The sequence below is a fragment of the Bos indicus x Bos taurus genome, chromosome 21 (assembly GCF_003369695.1).
Source record: "Bos indicus x Bos taurus breed Angus x Brahman F1 hybrid chromosome 21, Bos_hybrid_MaternalHap_v2.0, whole genome shotgun sequence".
NCBI lineage: Eukaryota > Metazoa > Chordata > Mammalia > Artiodactyla > Bovidae > Bos > Bos indicus x Bos taurus.
The window spans coordinates 31,342,396-31,361,454 of NC_040096.1; the positions used below are offsets into that span (position 1 = coordinate 31,342,396).

Sequence of the window (19,059 nt, forward strand, 5' to 3'; positions counted from 1 at the left end):
ATATGTATAACATATATGTATATGTATAACATATGTTATAACATTATAACATATCTCCTGTGTGTATTATATATACTATATACTTTAAATATGTCTTTATAGTTACTCATTGAGTTATACTACTATAGACTACTATTTATGATTAGAAAAGTCAATTGCTGAATGCTTTATCTTTTGATCCTGAAGGGGAAATTATTTAATACATTGCTTTAAAATTGAACTTTGTTGGTTCCTGATCATTTCTGTGCAGAAAGTGACATAGAATCTTATGTGAAGAAGAAAATGGCATTGTTCCAATTTGGCATTTTAAAAAAAGCACACTAATTTAAAAAAAGTTATTTAGTATTTATTTGCCACTAAGATATTAATATCCTTAAGATATAATTACTATCGAACCAGATGTCTTCACTGTAAGAATTTGAACTTTTCTTTTATTTTAAATTGTTTCACCCTCACATTACAATTATAAAAGTATAAAAATGTAAAGAGGAAAACAGAACTTACAAAGAATTTAAGTGGAAAAAAGGAAAGTAAACCAACCAGAACTAATCTTCTAATTTTTTTCTTTTTTACACAATGTTATGCTTCTTTACTAAAGGAAATCAGTCCTGAATATTCATTGGAAGGACTGATAATGAAGCTGAAACTCCAATACTTTGGCCACCTGATGCAAAGAACTGACTCATTGGAAAAGACTCTGATGCTGGGAAAGACTGAAGGCGGGAGGAGAAGGCGATGACAGAGGATGAGATGGTTGGATGTCACTAACATAATGAACATGAGTTTGAGTAAACTCGGAGTTGGTGATGGACAGGGAAGCCTGGTGTGCTACAGTCCATGGGGTCGCAAAGAGTCGAATACGACTGAGTAAATGAACTGAACTGAACTGAAGCTTCTTTACAACAAGACAACTTTTTTCTTTTTTTCAAAACAACTTTTTATAAGATAATTCTAACAATTTTCCAGGAATAATCTGGCTAACAAATAAAATCCCAGTTGACATTACATTACGTTAGAATCATGGACATCATCACATACGGTTTTCCATTGAGGGTGGAGTGTCAACTTTATCACAGAATGATTTCTGTAGCTGAAATTAATGTCCTTGTTTTTAATAGCATCACAACCAGTTATGACTCAACATCTCGGATTTTATCAGTAAGGAATACTCATCTAACCTGAATCACTATCTCTGAATCTATTTGTATTCTGATTTCATTTACTTATTTGTAAAGCTGATAGCAGATTTAGAGTACACCAGAATTAGTTTGTAAAAAGCGATAAAATGTAGGTCTAAAACTACAGGTCTAAATAAAATAGTTCCATGTTATAAAGCAAGGTCTTTCAAAACCAAGATATTTCACATTTCTAGGATAATTTTAGATGGAAAAAATACAGTCTTGTGTTGATATACATTTCTTTTTTGTTTCTATTTCTATGATATAAATTTTTTGACACACATTGACAAAAGTATAAACTTACAAGAAATTACCTGTTGTCATCTTAACTTCTAAATAGTTTCATTCTTGGCTGAAAGTTTAGGGTTGAAAAACAGCACCTAAAATTAATAATTCAGGAAAAATTATCCTCTTTTGATAGCATTACAAAATTTCAAATATCGTAACAATAATATTCTTTTAAATGATGAAAATAATTAGGCATTTATAGGCTAGGGACTAAATTCTTTGGTTAGAAGATCTATATTTTTAGATACTTATATATCAATAAAAAAGTCTGAACAGGTGAAACTAAAAGATCAATAAATAGTATAAATGCACTAGATACAAATCACTGCCTAAATAATATAATGCAATCTTAAATCTCTCTCTAAAGAAAAGTCTAATGTTTTACTTTTAATGAAAATGAAAGTCGCTCAGTTGTGTCCAACTCTTTGTGACCCCATGGACTATACAGTCCATGGAATTCTCTAGGTGAGATTACTGCAGTGGGCCATGTCCTCCACCAGGGGATCTTCCCAAACCAGGGATCAAACCCAGGTCTCCCACATTGCAGACAGTATCTTTACCGGCTGAGCCTCAAGGGAAGCCCAAGAATACTGGAGTGGGTAGCCTATCCCTTCTCCAGCAGATCTTCCCAACCCAGGAATCAAACAGGGGTCTCCTGCGTTGCAGGCAGATTCTTTACCAACTGAGCTATCAGGGAAGCCCAATAAACTATGTTAATTTAGTAGTATACTATATGAGTTTCTATATGAAAAATATGAGATAATAAGTAAAAATGAGTGACTTGAAATTGACATTTTAACTTTCTCATAAAGCCTATTTCTAATTTGACTTTTCAAAAGAACAACTTTCAATTTTTCAGTTTATTAAAAATGACCAAAAGGTTTGCATTTCTACAGAACCTTTAAAATTTTTATAAAAGTACTTTTAAATTTACTGTAGATTACATATTACATTTACCAATCTACATGTGCCTTTCTTTTGAAAAATATCTGGCATCTGGCAAAACAAAGGAGTTATGTATGAAGTTATCTGCTTTAACAGAAACAAAGGAATTCCAAAAGACATTTGCAAAGATGATAGATTTATACTTACATTATGATTATATGCTCTCAATTTCATTTTATAAAAGACACTTAACTTACTCCTGACTGAAGGAGAAAAACTTTTGTAACAGAAATCTCAATCAACAACTTCCTATTAACACAGGTGTAATAAGCAAGATCTTCTTTCAAAGCAAGTCACTCTTAAACAGACAAGCAGTGAGAGAGAGAAAGACAGAAATTAAACCTATTTAATTTGAAATAATCACTGGCTCATTGTATGAGTTTCTTTTTCTAAAGAAACAGGCTTACCTCAATAAAAACTTACATTCAAACAAACAATAAATTCTGTTGGATATGCAGCATTTCAAAAGTTTCTGAATAATGCAATCTGCAGCAGTTGTGCCTTGCCCTTTATAATCCGTCAAAAATCTAATTTATATGGCTGTAGTGCGCAGTGTGGGTGCGATTAAGAAAGACCAAGGTGTGCACAGAGGTCAGGCACCAGCCAAGGGAACCAGCCCTTTCGGTCCACATGTTCAGAGTTACAAATGGAGCAGAATTTTATTTAGAAAATAAGTTGTTCTAAGCTGCCTTCTCAAATCACTTTCCCATATTTTCAAGTGATTAAGTAAACCATATTCATTTGGCTCCTAACTTATCTTTGTATGGCTGAATAATTCCATCGTGTTGTATAACTTTGTGAAGAAAAGGAATTTTAACATGGAGTTAGTGGACAAGTATTCCATGGATTTTTTTTTTTTGTCTGACCCAAACAATTTATTTTTAGCATAAACATATAACCTCAATACGAGATGTCTAACTAAAGCAAGCACTACCAACAAGACCAAGACAGCATCTCCTCTCCTAAAGTTTAGGTTTTGCCCAGAATTCTTGATATAGGGAATAGCCCATACCAAGAGTCATTGCTCCCACAACAAAGCCTTGAGCTGCCACACGCGCGGATCAGGTGAACAGACATTTTAGTATTTCCCCTGCTCTTCAATCTATATAATCCACATGCAACAATTGCTGCAAAACCTGCCATTCCAATGGGGACAAATGGTGCCTCTCTAGCTTTTTGGATAAGTTTAAATCCCTGATCTTCATCATATGAAGAAAGAGAAACATCTGTGTCACTTGACACAGTGATTGAAGAATCTTCAGACAATTACAAGACGTTTCAGGTTCCTACCAGCTTCTGACCCCACTCCCACATCCGCCCTCCAAGGATTTTTTTTTAATTAATTAATTTATTGTAATTGGAGGCTAATTACTTTACAATATTGTGGTTGTTTTTGCCATACATTGACATGAATCAGCCACGGGTGTACATGTGTTCCCCAGTCCCAAAGCCCCCTCCCACCTCCCTCCCCATCCCACCCCTCTGGGTTGTCCCAGTGTACTGGCTCTGAGTGCCCTGTTTCATGCATCGAACTTGGACTGGTGATCTAACTTATGTATGACAATATACATGTTTCAATGCTATTCTCTCAAATTATCCTGCCCTCACCTTCTCCCACAGAGTCCAAAAGTCTGTTCTTTTTATCTGTGTCTCTTTTGTTGTCTCATATATAGGGTCGGTGTTACCATCTTTCTAAATTCCATATATATGCATTAATATACTGTACTGGCATTTTTCTTTCTGACTTACTTCACTCTGTATAATAGGCTCCAATTTCATCCATCTTATTAGAACTGACTCAAATGTGTTCTTTTTAATAGCTGAGTAATATTCCATGTCCATAGGGTTTTTTTTAAAAAGGAATTTCCTTACAAAATATATAACATTAACATAAATAATGATTTGAAGTACTGAGAAAATTTAAAGAAGGCAACAGTTACAATACAGCATACATACAATACCATGTTCAGTTTGAAGTGAATATAAGCACTGAACATGACTCATACTGATGGCAGTATAACTATCTGCAAACTATAACAAAGCTGTAATATATGCATTAAGGAAAGTGATAAGGTTTAAAATCATAAATAACTTAATAAAGTAAAGCATAATTTTGTTTAAAATTGAAGTACAGAGTTCTTTAGCAAGTAACTACCTAAAGTATGCCAACCATTCATATGGTTTTCTTTTCTAAAACAACTCAGACATGAACTTGTTTGATGTAAAATGTAGAAACTAGTACATTTGCTCTTTTAAGAAAATATTTAAATAAACTCATAATCCATATTCTGAAAAAAACTCTTTACATTACTAAATACTATCTCAAAGGTAACTTTTACATATTACAATCTTATAAACACACACATGCAAACATATATATACATATATATAAAATTTTGTTAGCTTACACTGTTTGGATTTTAAAATGACATTTTTATGAAAAATCAGTAAATTTGATTTGAACTATTGAAATATATTTCTGTCCACTAACATGAAAATGACTACTAAACTGTATGTGAGAGATAATAATCTATGAGTTCATTCAGGATATTCAAGATGCTATTTATTAAGAGACTTATCATGGCAGTTGGTTTGGTATTAATAATTTTTCACACAATACAAATAAATTTAATGTTTGAGGCTACATGATTCTAAAGAAGATGACTTAACACTTTTCAAGTTAACTTTCATTCTAAATAAAAGCCATGATCTTCAAAAATAATTTGTTCATGCATCTATCGATAAATATGTGGTAAGTGACCTGCTATCATTAACAAAGGATAGAAATATAAACAGTAGCAAGTAATTACAGAAATGTTTTAGGCTGACAATGCAACTCAACCTACTATATTTTCACAGACACCTATTTATGTCACCATATTAACACACACAGAAACAAAGCTTAACTGTTAAGGAGAATCAGAGAAAGATTCTAAAAGGGAGTTTTATTTGTGCTGAGCCTTGAAGAACAAGTAAGGGTTTATTGTTTTCCGATAGAGGTAACAGCATGCTCAAAGGCACAGAAGAAAGAAAATCCTAATGTGTTCAGATAACAGCAGGTAGATTACAGGTCATGATGCGTTCAGGGTGTGTATGTGGCTTTATAAGAGGAGACGATGGTGAGGGACGATGGCAAGAACAAGCCTTGTAAAACAAGCAGGGTTTAGACAGTGGACTTTATCTAAAGGGCAATGGGGCTCCTTGGAAAGGTTTTTAGCAAAGAAGTAGCATGACCACACCTACATTTTAGAAAATTCATTTTGATAATAGTGTAGAAAAATAGACTACAATCTGCAGAGGAACTGCTATCAGAGAAAACCATTTGGAGGCCATTTTAATAATCAAAAATAGTGAAGAAATAAAGTAATGGGAATGAGCATAAAGGAGAGAATTAAAGATATACTTAATAGGTACACTCCCAGAGTGAGATAGCAGGGTACAAAAGGAAAAATCAAGGCTAACCTTCAAGTACACATTGTGCTGTGCTCAGTCATGTCCCACTCTTTGCGACCCCACGGACTGCAGCCTGCCAGGCTCCTCTGTCCATGGGGATTCTCCAGGCAAGAATACTGGAGTGGGTTGCCATGCCCTCCTCCAGGCAAGTACCCATTAGGGAAACGTATATGAAAACCACAAAGAGATGGGACCTCCCTGGTGGTCCAGTTGATAAGAATCTGTATTCTAATGCAGCGGACACAGGTTCGATCACCAGTCAGGGAACTAAGATCCCACGTGTCAGGAAGCAACTAAGCCTGCATGTGGCAACTACAGAGCCCACGCACTCCAGAACCGGCACACGTCCCAACTAGAGAGAAGCTCCTCTGCTGCAACAAAAGCTCCCACATGCCACAACAGCCAAAAATAAATAAATAAAAATATTTTTTAAAATCTACACTGAGGTACCATTTCACACCCTACTAGAATATCTATAAGAAAAATGGGAAACAATAACAAAGAGAAACTAGACCTCTCATTGCTAGTGGAACTATAAAATTGCACATTTTAGAAAATAATTCGATACCTTCCTAAAAAGTTAAAATATAAAATTTCCATGCGTGCATACTAAGTTGCTTCAGTCGTGTCCAGTTCTGTCCGACCCCATGGCCTGTAGCCCGCCAGGCTCCTCTGTTGATGGGATTCTCCAGGCAAGAATAATGGAGGGGGTTGCCATACCCTCCTCCAGGGAATCTTCCTGACTCAGAGACTGAACCTGCGTCTCTTACGTCTCCTGCACTGGCAGTCAGGTTCTTTAGCACTATGCCACTTGAGAAGCCCAAATTTGTCGTAAATGAATCCAAGAGATATGGAAATATGGATCCACACAAAGACAGGACTATAATGTTTAGAACATTATTCATAATGCCCCAAACTAGAAAACAACTCAAATGTCCATCAACTGATAAACAGATAAACAAAATATGGTACAGCCATACAGTGCAATACAACTCAGCAGTAAAAACGGATGGTGTGTTGGTACATGAATTTCAAAAACATGCTAAGTGACAGAAGCCAGTCACAAAAACCACATATTGTATGATTTCATTTATGTGAAATCTTTCAGTTCAGTTCAGTTTGGTCACTCAGTAATGTCCGACGCTTTGAGACCCCATGAATCACAGTATGCCAGGTCTCCCTGTCCATCACCAACTCCCGGAATTCACTCAAACTCATGTCCATCGAGTCGGCGATGCCATCCAGCCATTTCATGCTCTGTCATCCCCTTCTCCTCCTGCCCCCAATCCCTCCCAGCATCAAGGTCTTTTCCAATGAGTCAACACTTTGCACGAGGTGGGCAAAGTACTGGAGTTTCAGCTTCAGCATCATTCCCTCCAAAGAAATCCCAGGGCTGATCTCCTTTAGAATGGACTGGTTGGATCTCCTTGCAGTCCAAGGGACTCTCAAGAGTCTTCTCCAACACCACAGTTCAAAAGCATCAATTCTTCGGCGCTCAGCCTTCTTCACAGTCCAACTCTCACATCCATACATGACCACTGGAAAAACCATAGCCTTGACTAGACAGACCTTTGTTGGCAAAGTAATGTCTCTGCTTTTGAATATGCTATCTAGGTTGGTCATAACTTTCCTTCCAAGGAGTAAGCGTCTTTTAATTTCATGGCTGCAGTCACCATCTGTAGTGATTTTGGAGCCCAGAAAAATAAAGTCTGACACTGTTTCCACTGTTTCCCCATCTATTTCCCATGAAGTGATGGGACCAGATGCCATGATCTTTGTTTTCTGAATGTTGAGCTTTAAGCCAACTTTTTCACTCTCCACTTTCACTTTCATCAAGAGGCTTTTGAGTTCCTCTTCACTTTCTGCCATAAGGGTGGTATCATCTGCATATCTGAGGCTATTGATATTTCTCCCGGCAATCTTGATTCCAGCTTGTGCTACTTCCAGTCCAGCGTTTCTCATGATGTACTCTGCATATAAGTTAAATAAACAGGGTGACAATATACAGCCTTGACGTACTCCTTGTCCTATTTGGAGCCAGTCTGTTGTTCCATGTCCAGTTCTAACTGTTGCTTCCTGACCTGCATATAAGTTTCTCAAGAGGCAGGTCAGGTGGTCTGGTATCCCCATCTGTTTCAGAATTTTCCACAGTTGATTGTGATCCACACAGTCAAAGGCTTTGGCATATTTAATAAAGCAGAAATAGATGTTTTTCTGGAACTCTCTTGCTTTTTCCATGATCCAGCAGATGTTGGCAATTTGATCTCTGGTTCCTCTGCCGTTTCTAAAACCAGCTTGAACATCTGGAAGTTCACGGTTCACGTAATGCTGAAGCCTGGCTTGGAGAATTTTGAGCATTACTTTACTAGCGTGTGAGATGAGTGCAATTGTGTGGTAGTTTGAGCATTCTTTGGCATTGCCTTTCTTTGGGATTGGAATGAAAACTGACCTTTTCCAGTCCTGTGGCCACTGCTGAGTTTTCCAAATTTTCTGGCATACTGAGTGCAGCACTTTCACAGCATCATCTTTCAGGATTTGAAATAGCTCAACTGGAAATCCATCACCTCCACTAGCTTTGTTCGTAGTGATGCTTCCTAAGGCCCACTTGACTTCACATTCCAGGATGTCTGACTCTAGGTCAGTTATCACACCATCATGATTATCTTGATCGTGAAGCTATTTTTTATACAGTTCTTCTGTGTATTCTTGCCATCTCTTCTTAATATCTTCTGCTTCTGTTAGGACCATACCATTTCTGTCCTTTATCGAGCCCATCTTTGCATGAAATGTTTCCTTGGTATCTCTAATTTTCTTGAAGAGATCTCTAGTCTTTCCAATTCTGTTGTTTTCCTCTATTTCTTTTTTTTTTTTTTTTTGTAGGTTGAGCACTTAAAGTTTTTTTTTTTTTTTAATTTTAAACTTTACAATATTGTATTAGTTTTGCCAAACATCAAAATGAATCCGCCACAGGTATACCTGTGCTCCCCATCCTGAACCCTCCTCCCTCCTCTATTTCTTTGCATTGAACACTGAGGAAGGCTTTCTTAACTCTCTTTGCTATTCTTTGGAACTCTGCATTCAGATGTTTATATCTTTCCTTTTCTCCTTTGCTTTTCGCTTCTCTTCTTTTCACAGCTGTTTGTAAGGCCTCCCCAGACAGCCATTTTGCCTTTTTGCATTTCTTTTCCATGGGGATGGTCTTGATCCCTGTCTCCTGTACAATGTCACGAACCTCCGTCCACAGTTCATCAGGCACTCTGTCTATCAGATCTAGGCCCTTAAATCTATTTCTCACTTCAACTGTATAATCATAAGGGATTTGATTTAGGTCATACCTGAATGGTCTAGTGGTTTCCCCTAGTTTCTTCAATTTAAGTCTGAATTTGGCAATAAGGAGTTCATGATCTGATCCACAGTCAGCTCCCAGTCTTGTTTTTGCTGACTGTATAGAGCTTCTCCATCTTTGGCTCAAAGAATATAATCAATCTGATTTCGGTGTTGACCATCTGGTGATGTCCATGTGTAGAGTCTTCTCTTGTGTTCTTGGAAGAGGGTGTTTGCTATGACCAGTGTGTTCTCTTGGCAAAACTCTATTAGCCTTTGCCCTGCTTCGTTCTGTACTCCAAGGCCAAATCTGCCTGTTACTCCAGGTTTTTTTGACTTCCTACTTTTGCATTCCAGTCCCCTATAATGAAAAGGGTATCTTTTTTGGGCGTTAGTTCTAAAAGGTCTTGTAGGGCTTCATAGAACCATTCAACTTCAGCTTCTTTAGCGTTACTGGTTACGGCATAGGCTTGGATTACCATGATATTAAATGGTTTGCCTTGGAAATGAACAGAGATGATTCTGTCGTTTTTGAGATTGCTGACCATGATGGCTACTCCATTTCTTCTAAGGGATTCCTGCCTACAGTAGTAGGTATATGGTCTACTACTGTGTAGTAGTAGAAATTAACCATTCCAGTCAATTTTAGTTCACCAATTCCTTTAGAATATCGACATTCACTCTTGCCATCTCCTGTCTGACCACTTCTAATTTGCCTTGATTCATGGACCTGACATTCCAGGTTCCTATGCAATATTGCTCTTTACAGCAACGGACCTTCTTCTATCACCAGTCACATCCACAACTGGGTATTGTTTTTGCTTTGGCTCCATCCCTTCATTCTTTCTGGAGTTATTTCTCCACTGATCTCCAGTGCCATTTTGGGCTCCTACCGACCCAGAGAGTTCCCTTTCAGTATCCTATCATTTTGCCTTTTCATACTGTTCATGGGGTTCTCAAGGCAAGAATAATGAAGTGGTTTGCTATTCCCTTCTCCAGTGGACCACATTCTGTCAGACCTCTCCACCATGACCTGTCCATCTTGGGTGGCCCCACATGGCATGGCTTAGTTTCATTGAATTAGACAAGGCTGTGGTCTATGTGATCAGATTGGCTAGTTTTCTGAGATTATGGTTTCAGTGTGTCTGCCCTTTGATGCCCTCTCACAACACCTACCTTCTTACTTGGGTTTCTCTTACCTTGGATGTGGGGTATGAAATCTTTAGAAAAGGCAAATCAAGCGACAGGAATAGATTAATAATTGCTTGGGACTGGGGGTGGGAAAAGGAAATGATACAAATAAACATAAAAGATCTTTTTAGAATGATAGAAATATTCTACAATTGGACTGTTGAGGCAGTTGCAAATTTGATAAGCATAATTGATCAGGCTAAAAAAAAAGGTGAATTTTATGGTATATAAATTATGTTTCAATAAAGCTGTTAAAAAAAATGAAATATTGAAACAGAGTTCATGAGTAAGATAATGATTACTACTTGGACATGTTAACTTTAAAGTGCTACTGGGACATGTAGAAGGAATTGCCTGAAAATGCAAATCTTGCATGCAGGATAACCATCAGCTCAGAGATACAGGCAGTTCCTGAAGTCATTTATGTGAACGAACTAGCTCACAGTGTGCATGTGTTGTATGAGACAGAGGCCATGGACTGACCCCTGGAAAATACCAACACTGAACTTTTGTAGAAGGAGCCCGTTAAGAAATTATCAGAGAAATAAGAAAAGAACAAATGTGGCCAACAGCAAGCTCTTCTTCCACAATTCAAAATGCTTATCCTCTCTATTTCTAAATTTAGCACTTTCAGATCAGATCAGTCGCTCAGTCATGTCCAACTCTTTGCGACCCCATGAACCGCAGCACGCCAGGCCTCCCTGTCCATCACCAACTCCTGGAGTTTACTCAGACTCATGTCCATCGAGTCAGTGATGCCATCCAGCCATCTCATCCTCTGTCATCCCCTTCTTCTCTTGCCCCCAATCCCTCCCAGCATCAGAGTCTTTTCCAATGAGTCAACTCTTCTCATGAGGTGGCCAAAGTACTGGAGTTTCAGCCTTCGCATCATTCCTTCCAAAGAAATCCCAGGGCTGATCTCCTTCAGAATGGACTGGTTGGATCTCCTTGCAGTCCAAGGGACTCTCAAGAGTCTTCTCCAACACCACAGTTCAAAAGCATCAATTCTTCGGCGCTCAGCCTTCTTCACAGTCCAACTCTCACATCCATACATGACCCCAGGAAAAACCATAGCCTTGACTAGACGAACCTTTGTTGGCAAAGTAATGTCTCTGCTTTTGAATATGTTACCTAGGTTGGTCATAACTTTCCTTCCAAGGAGTAAGCATCTTTTAATTTCATGGCTGCAGTCACCATCTGTAGTGATTTTGGAGCCCAGAAAAATAAAGTCTGACACTGTTTCCACTGTTTCCCCATCTATTTCCCATGAAGTGATGGGACCAGATGCCATGATCTTCGTTTTCTGAATGTTGAGCTTTAAGCCAACTTTTTCATTCTCCTCTTTCACTTTCATCAAGAGGCTTTTGAGTTCCTCTTCACTTTCTGCCATAAGGGTGGTATCATCTGCATATCTGAGGTGATTGATATTTCTCCTGGTAACCTGGATTCCAGCTTGTGTTTCTTCCAGTCCAGCATTTCTCATGATGTACTCTGCATATAAGTTAAATAAACAGGGTGACAATATACAGCCTTGACATACTCCTTTTCCTATTTGGAACCAGTCTGTTGTTCCATGTCCAGTTCCAACTGTTGATTCCTGACCTGCATACAAATTTCTCAAGAGGCAGATCAGGTGGTCTGGTATCCCCATCTCTTTCAGAATTTTCCACAGTTTATTGTGATCCACACAGTCAAAGGCTTTAGCACTTTAGTCAACATCTAACCCCCAGCAATGGAAGATGAGGCTTCAGCTGTCTTACACTACCCTCTACTTCTTTGATTTGAATGTTTGATAAGTTACACTGTCTCTATTTCTTCTCTTGGTTATATCTGCAATTTTAAGTAATATACTCATACTTCTAGGTCCTCATCAATGAACTTGAGTCAATTCACAGACCGGCTTAACTTTACAGTAACTTTGCTTCCAACTTTTCTCTCCCCTCTTCCTCTTTCTGCCTTGGTAGCTATACCTTGACTCCTATATCATGAAGGTTTTTAACATTTACATTCTCATCTGTGACCCTAAAAAAGTGTTTCATAACTTTGCCTCTAGATGTAAAAGTTGAAAACCAATAAACTATAGTTTTATCAATATTACTATAAATACTATTAACAGAAGATCCATGCCATGTGAATATTTTCTTCTCTTGTTTCAAGGCCAAAATACTTGGGCTATTCATTAGATAATATTCCCAACAGCAAGACAAAATAGATTCTCTTCAACTCTAGATTGATTAAAATCATGCTGTATGTGCATATGCATTTTATTTGTACCTTGTTTTTCTTAAACAGCTTGAGAGCTTGACAGTTGCCTCCTTTTTGGTAGGCTGGAGGGACAAGTGAAGAATACTGTGCTTTATCATAACATCTCAAATATTCAGCTGCTTTTTTTGTAGTATAGGGATTTATTTATACCAATAGCACATGATCCAGCATAAAATCAAATCTCTTGAAATGTTTACTCTGTGACTTCCTAATAATTCAGGGACAGGGCTACATCATCTAATCTCTTCACATACCAGGAGTCCAAGGTAGGAATTACTTAAACCACAGGTATGACGTGACTGCACAGAGGACTGGTGCTCAGTCCTCAGAGTGACTCTGGTTGTCTTCCAATGGGTCTTTCGAGAACCGTGCTCTGGAAGTCAGCATCAATGAAAATGGGGTCTGTACCTGGGAGCCTGGCCATGGTCTCCAGGTCCTGGTAATGCCAGTGGTTCTGTCTGGATTAGTCTTGGAGACAAATGACTTCCTGGTTTCTGTCAGCCTCAGCACCACGACTAGGCCCACTTCTCCCTCAATCTAGACTTTATACCACGTTTCAGGATTCACTTTCTTCCTGGGCACAAACACCCTGTTTAGCAGAATGGTGATTCCCAGGTCAGCACAGTGAAAGGGAGTGCCAAGGTAGGCACTAGTAAACAAAGGGAGCCAGGAGGCCAGCCTCCCGGGCACGGTCCACCATGGTCCGAGACATCATGTACAGCAACCTGGAGGTCAAAGTGCCTCCTGACCTTCACTGGCCTGTACTCCAGATGTTTCGGTTCCACTGGATCTGCTGGCAGAGAAATGGGCTTGGTAAACACTCTGGATTCTAGCTCTGCCATCAACTTTAGCTTCCACTTCTGACACTGGATCTGCCATGTCCCTGGGCCAAAGGCAGTAACAGGAACGAGAAGCAGAAACCACTAGAGCAAGGAGCTGTCTTCTGTTTCTGTGGCAGTTGCTTTGGCTTAAGAGTTGCCCCACCTGCTGGGCCTAGAGGCCAGTCCTTGGGAGGAACATGCAAACTGTGTTGATTAGTTATGCTTTCCTTTAGGATCCGAGACCCCTGGGTTTCAGTTTGGGGTTGGCCCGCATTAGCCCAAGGAGGCATAGGAAGTTACTGCATGTCGACAGTCAAGTGTGTAATCCAGGAGTGCAGAAGGAGTCAGTCATGGGGCTGTCATGAGGACAGAATTCTCACTAGAGTAGGCATGCAACCAGGGCCTGATGGCCTTATTCAGAGGCTCAGGAAGCAGTCCCAGAGCATATTGCAATGCCCATACCCACCCACATACCCTCCTGGGCCAAGTGGAAGGCAGGGACAGAGCAGTTTTTCCTAGGTGGATAGGGCACACCTGGATGAGTCCTTACCTGGGCCCAGGGCAACCTCAACCTGACAGTTGGCCTGGTGCCCACTCCACACAGCCCCAGCCCTCAAATACTCAGTGTCTTAATCATACTATTTATTGCATGTAGTCTTCTTTGATTTTGTTAGACAGCCCTTCCAACACTCTATCTCTTGCTCAAATCTAGAACTACTACCCAATTCAGCATAACAGTAATAACTACTGCTTTTTTTAACTTTTATTTTTTACTGAAGTATAGGTGATTTACAATGTTTCAGGTATACAGGAAAGTGATTCGGCTACACATATATGTCTCTATTCTTTTTTAAACTTTTTGCCATTATAGGTTATTATAAACTATTGAATACAGTTCCCTGTGTTATATAGTAGGTCCTTGTTATTTATTTATATATAGTAGTCTGTATTTGTTAATCCCAAATTCCAAATTTATCCCTTCCCCTTTTCCCTTTTGGTAACCACAGTTTGTTTTCTATGTCTGTGAGTCTATTTCTGTTTTGTAAATAAGTTCATTTGTATCATTTTTTAAACAGTTGGATTATTTTTTTAATAATTTTTATTTATTTATTTTTGGTTGCACTGGGTCTTCACCACTGCACGTGGCCTTTCTCTAGCTGTGGAGAGCAGGGGGCTCCACTCTCTAGGTGTAGTGTGTGGGCTTCTCACTGCAGTCACTTCTCTTGTTTCGGAGCATGGGCTCTAGGCACATGGGTTGCAGCATGCAGGCTGTAGGGCAAAGGCTCAGTAGCTCTGGTGCACAGGCTTAGTGCTCTGCAGCATGTGAAAACTTCCCAGACTAGGGATCAAACCCATGTCCCCTGCATCGGCAGGCAGACTCTCCTCCACTATAGCACCAGTGAAATCCTCATGTTTCTAGATTTCATATATAAGTGATTTCACTAAAACCGTATGCAAAAATAAACTCAAAATGGATCAAAGACCTAAATGTAAGACTGGACACTATAAAACTCCTAGATGAAAACACAGTCAGGACATTCTTTGATATAAATTGAAGCAATTATTTTTTTGGATCTACCTCCTTGAGTAATAAAAACAAAAACAAAAATAAACAAATGAGACCTAATTGAACTTAAAATCTTTTGCATAGCAAAGGAAACCATAAACAAAATGAAAAGACAATCTATAGAATGGGAGAAAATATTTGTAAATGATGCAACCAGCAGGGATTAATGTCCAAAATACACAAATAGCTCATAAAGCTCGATAGCAAAACAAACAAAAAAAAAAAATCAAAAAATGGGCACAAGACCTAAAGAGACATTTCTCCAAAGAGAACATACAGATGGCAAACAACACATGAAAAGATGCTCAGCATCACTAATTATTAGAGAAATGCAAGTCAAAACCACAATAAGATATCACCTTACACCGGTCAGAATGGCCATCATTAAAAAGTCTACAAATAATAAATGCTGGAGAGGGTGTGGAGGAAAGGTAACTGTCCTACACTTTTGGTAAGAATATAAATTGGTGCTGTTGCTGCTGCTAAGTCGCTTCAGTTGTGCCTGACTCTGTGCGAAACCATAGAGGGCAGCCCACCAGGATCCTCTGTTCCTGGGATTCTCCAGGCAAGAATACTGGAGTGGGTTGCCATTCAGTTCTCCAATGCATGCATGCATGCTAAGTCACTTCAGTCGTGTCCGACTTTGTGTGACCCTATGGACAGCAGCCTACCAGGCTCCTCTGTCCACAGGATTTGAGGCAAGAACACTGGAGTGGGTTGCCATTTCCTTCTCCGATAAAGTGGTGCAGCTACTATGAAAAATAGTATGGTGGTTCCTCAAAAACTAAAAATAGATTTACCATATCTTTTGGCAACCCCACTTCTGGGAATGTATACAGAGAAAACCATAATCCAAAAATGCATGTGCCCCAATGTTCGCAGCAGCATTATTTACAATAGCCAAGACATGGAAGCAACCTAGATGTCCATCGACAGATGGATGGATGAAGATGATGTAGTATTTATACACAATGGAATAATATTCAGCCATAAAAAAGAATGAAACAATGTCATCTGTAGCAACATGGATCATACTAAGTGAAGTAAGTCAGACAAATATGTGATATCACTTATATGTGGAATCTAAAAAAGATACAAATGAACTTTTTACAGAACAGATTCATATATACAGAAAACAAACTTATAGTTACCAAAGGGGAAACGTGGGGGCAATAAGTCAAGAGTTTGAGATTAGCAGATACAAACTACTATAAATAAGATAGATAAACAATATTCAATATTGTATAATAAGCCATAATGGAAAAGAATTCAAAAATAAAATAAAAATAATGGCCTAAAGTTGGCATATCTCTTTTCTTCCTGGAAATAAGCACACTCCTTTGATGGTGGCTCAGATGCTAAAGAATATGCCTGCAATGCAGGAGACTCAGGTTCGATCCTTGGCTTGGGAAGATCCCCTGGAGTAGGGAATGGCTACCCACACCACTGGGTTTCCCCGGTGGCACTAACTGGTAAAGGACCTGCCTACCAATGCAGGAGACATAAGAGACGCAATTCAATCCCTGGGTTAGGGGGAGTCCCTGGAGGAGGAAACGGCAACCCACTCCCGCATTCTTGCCTGGGGAATCCCCACGGACAGAGGAGCCTGGCAGGCTACAATCCATGAAGTCATAGAGTCGGACACGACTGAGTGACTAACACTTCAATGGCTACAGCAGCAAATTTTGAAATCAGGTAGTCTAAGTCCTCCAGATTTGTTCCTTTTCTAAATCGTTTCAGCTATTCTAGGTCCTCTGCCTTTCTATATAAATTCTAGAATTAGCTTACCAATTACTATTTTTTAAATGCTGATGGGATACTGATAGTGAACGTGTTTAATCTATAGATGAAGAACTACACGCTTAGAACAAACCCTTATATTATTTCAACAAGAGTATGAAGGTAATTCAGTGAGGAAAAGGTAGTCTTTTCAACAAATGGTGCTGGAATATTTGAATATCCATGTGCAAAACACAGAATTATACCTTTACCTTGTAGCATACAGAAAAATTAACTCAAAATACATCACAGGCCTAAATGTAAGAGCTAAAACTATAAAACTTCTAAAAGAAAATCTTTGTGACTTTGGGTTAGGCAAAGATTTCTTAAATATGACAGCAAGAGGACAGTTCATAAAAGAAAAAGTTGACAAGTTAGACTATCAAAGTTTAACTTTTTCAATAAAAAAAATTAAGAAAATGAAAAGGCAAGTCACAGAAAGAAAGAACATATTTACAAATCATACATCTGATTAAAGACTTGTATCCAGACAATATAAAGAACTCTTACAAATGAAAGGAAGACAATCCAATTAAAAAATGGGCAATCATTTTTTTTCAACTTAGGGAAACTTAAATTAAAACCTCAATAAGATACTACTACTTATCTACTAGAATAACTATAATAAAAAATACTGACAATATAGTTTTCGCAAGGATGTAGAGAAACTGGAAGTCTCATACAGTTCTGATGGAAATGTAAAATGGTACCACCACTTTGGAAAAGTGTGGCTGTTTCTTAAAAACATCAACATATGTTTATCATAAAACCCAGCAATCTTTCTCCTAAGAATCTGTCTAAAAGAAATGAAAACATATGTCCACTCAAAAGATTTGTACACAAATATTCATACCAGATTTTTAAATTTAGACACTTTGAATAAACCAAAAATGAAAAAAATTGTACTAAAAAAAGCTGCATTAAAGTATGAATGGAAAGAATGTGAAGAATGAATGCAAAAAAGGAAAATAATTCTAGCTGTAAAAAGGAATTAAGGGCCAAGAAAGCTGTGAATATGGTGGCAAATCTAAATAAACACTATATAAAAAGTAGAAATGTCCTTTGGGTTCAGCTGGTAAAGAATCTGCCTGCAATGCAGGAGACCCTGGTTCAATTCCTGGGTCAGGACGTTCCCCTGGAGAAGGGATAGGCTATCCACTCCAGTATTGGGCTTCCCTGGTGGCTCAGACAGTAAAGAATCTGCCTGCAATGCAGGAGACCTGGGTTCGATCCCTGAGTTGGGAAGATCCCCTGGAGGAAGGCATGGCAACTCACTCCAGTATTTTTGCCTGGAGAATCCCCATGAATAGAGGGGCCTGGCAGGCTACAGTCCATGGGGTTGCAAAGAGTTGGATTCAACTGAGCGACTAGGCACAGCAAAGCAATATCCAAGTAGCATTAAATACCTAAAAACAAAAGCATGAAAGTTAGCAAGGGGTAAATTAAATGTGTCCTAAGATCCTTTTATTTTGTGGGATTGAGAGCAAAAGTTACACTTTTGACTTTGGAAGTGAAATTTTTTCACTTTTCCAAAGTGGCGATACCATTTTACATTTCCACTAGTATTGTATAAGGCTTTCAGTTTCTCTATATCCTTGCCAAAACTATATTGTCAGTATTTTTTATTATAGTTATTCTAGTAGGTAGGTAGTAGTTAGTATCTTGTTGAGGTTTTAATTTCAGTTTCCAAAGACATTGCTGCTGCTGCTGCTGCTAAGTCACTTCAGTCGTGTCCGACTCTGTGCGACCCCATAGCCCACCAGGCTCCCCCGTCCCTAGGATTCTCCAGGCAAGAACACTGGAATGGGTTGCCATTTCCTTTTCCAATGCATGCAAGTGAAAAGTCAAAGTGAAGTTGCTCAGTCGTCTGACTCTTAGCGACCTCATGGACTGCAGCCTACCAGGCTCCTCCGTCCATGGGATTTTCCAGGCAAGAGTACTGGAGTGGGGTGCCATTGAAGACATTCAGTTCAGTCACTCAGTCGTGTCCAACTCTTTGCGACCCCATGAATTGCAGCACGCCAGGCCTCCCTGTCCATCACCAACTCCCGGAGTTCACTCAAACTCATGTCCATTGGGTCGGTGATGCCATCCAGCCATCTCATTCTCTGTCATCCCCTTCTCCTCCTGCCCCCAATCCCTCCCAGCATCAGTCTTTTCCAATGAGGCAACTCTTCGAATGAGGTGGCCAAAGTACTGCAGTTTCAGCCTTAGCATCATTCCTTCCAAAGAACACCCAGGACTGATC

At 38.9% G+C, this 19,059-nt stretch overlaps 1 protein-coding gene and 2 pseudogenes across 7 annotated transcripts in view; all 3 read right to left on the reverse strand.

Annotated features, from left to right (window-relative positions):
• Positions 1-19,059, reverse strand: part of NRG4 (neuregulin 4) — a 117,724-nt gene that overhangs the window by 69,502 nt on the left and 29,163 nt on the right. For all 7 annotated transcript variants that reach the window (XR_003507449.1, XR_003507445.1, XR_003507446.1 and 4 more), the window contains one exon: positions 1,493-1,558. Coding sequence is in view for 1 of the 7 variants with exons in the window: in XM_027521509.1 (XP_027377310.1) it covers positions 1,493-1,502 (10 nt within the window). In the remaining 6 variants the exon portion in view is untranslated. The remainder of the gene's footprint in view (positions 1-1,492; positions 1,559-19,059) is intronic.
• LOC113879581 lies at positions 2,824-5,486 on the reverse strand (annotated as a pseudogene).
• LOC113879582 lies at positions 12,515-13,937 on the reverse strand (annotated as a pseudogene).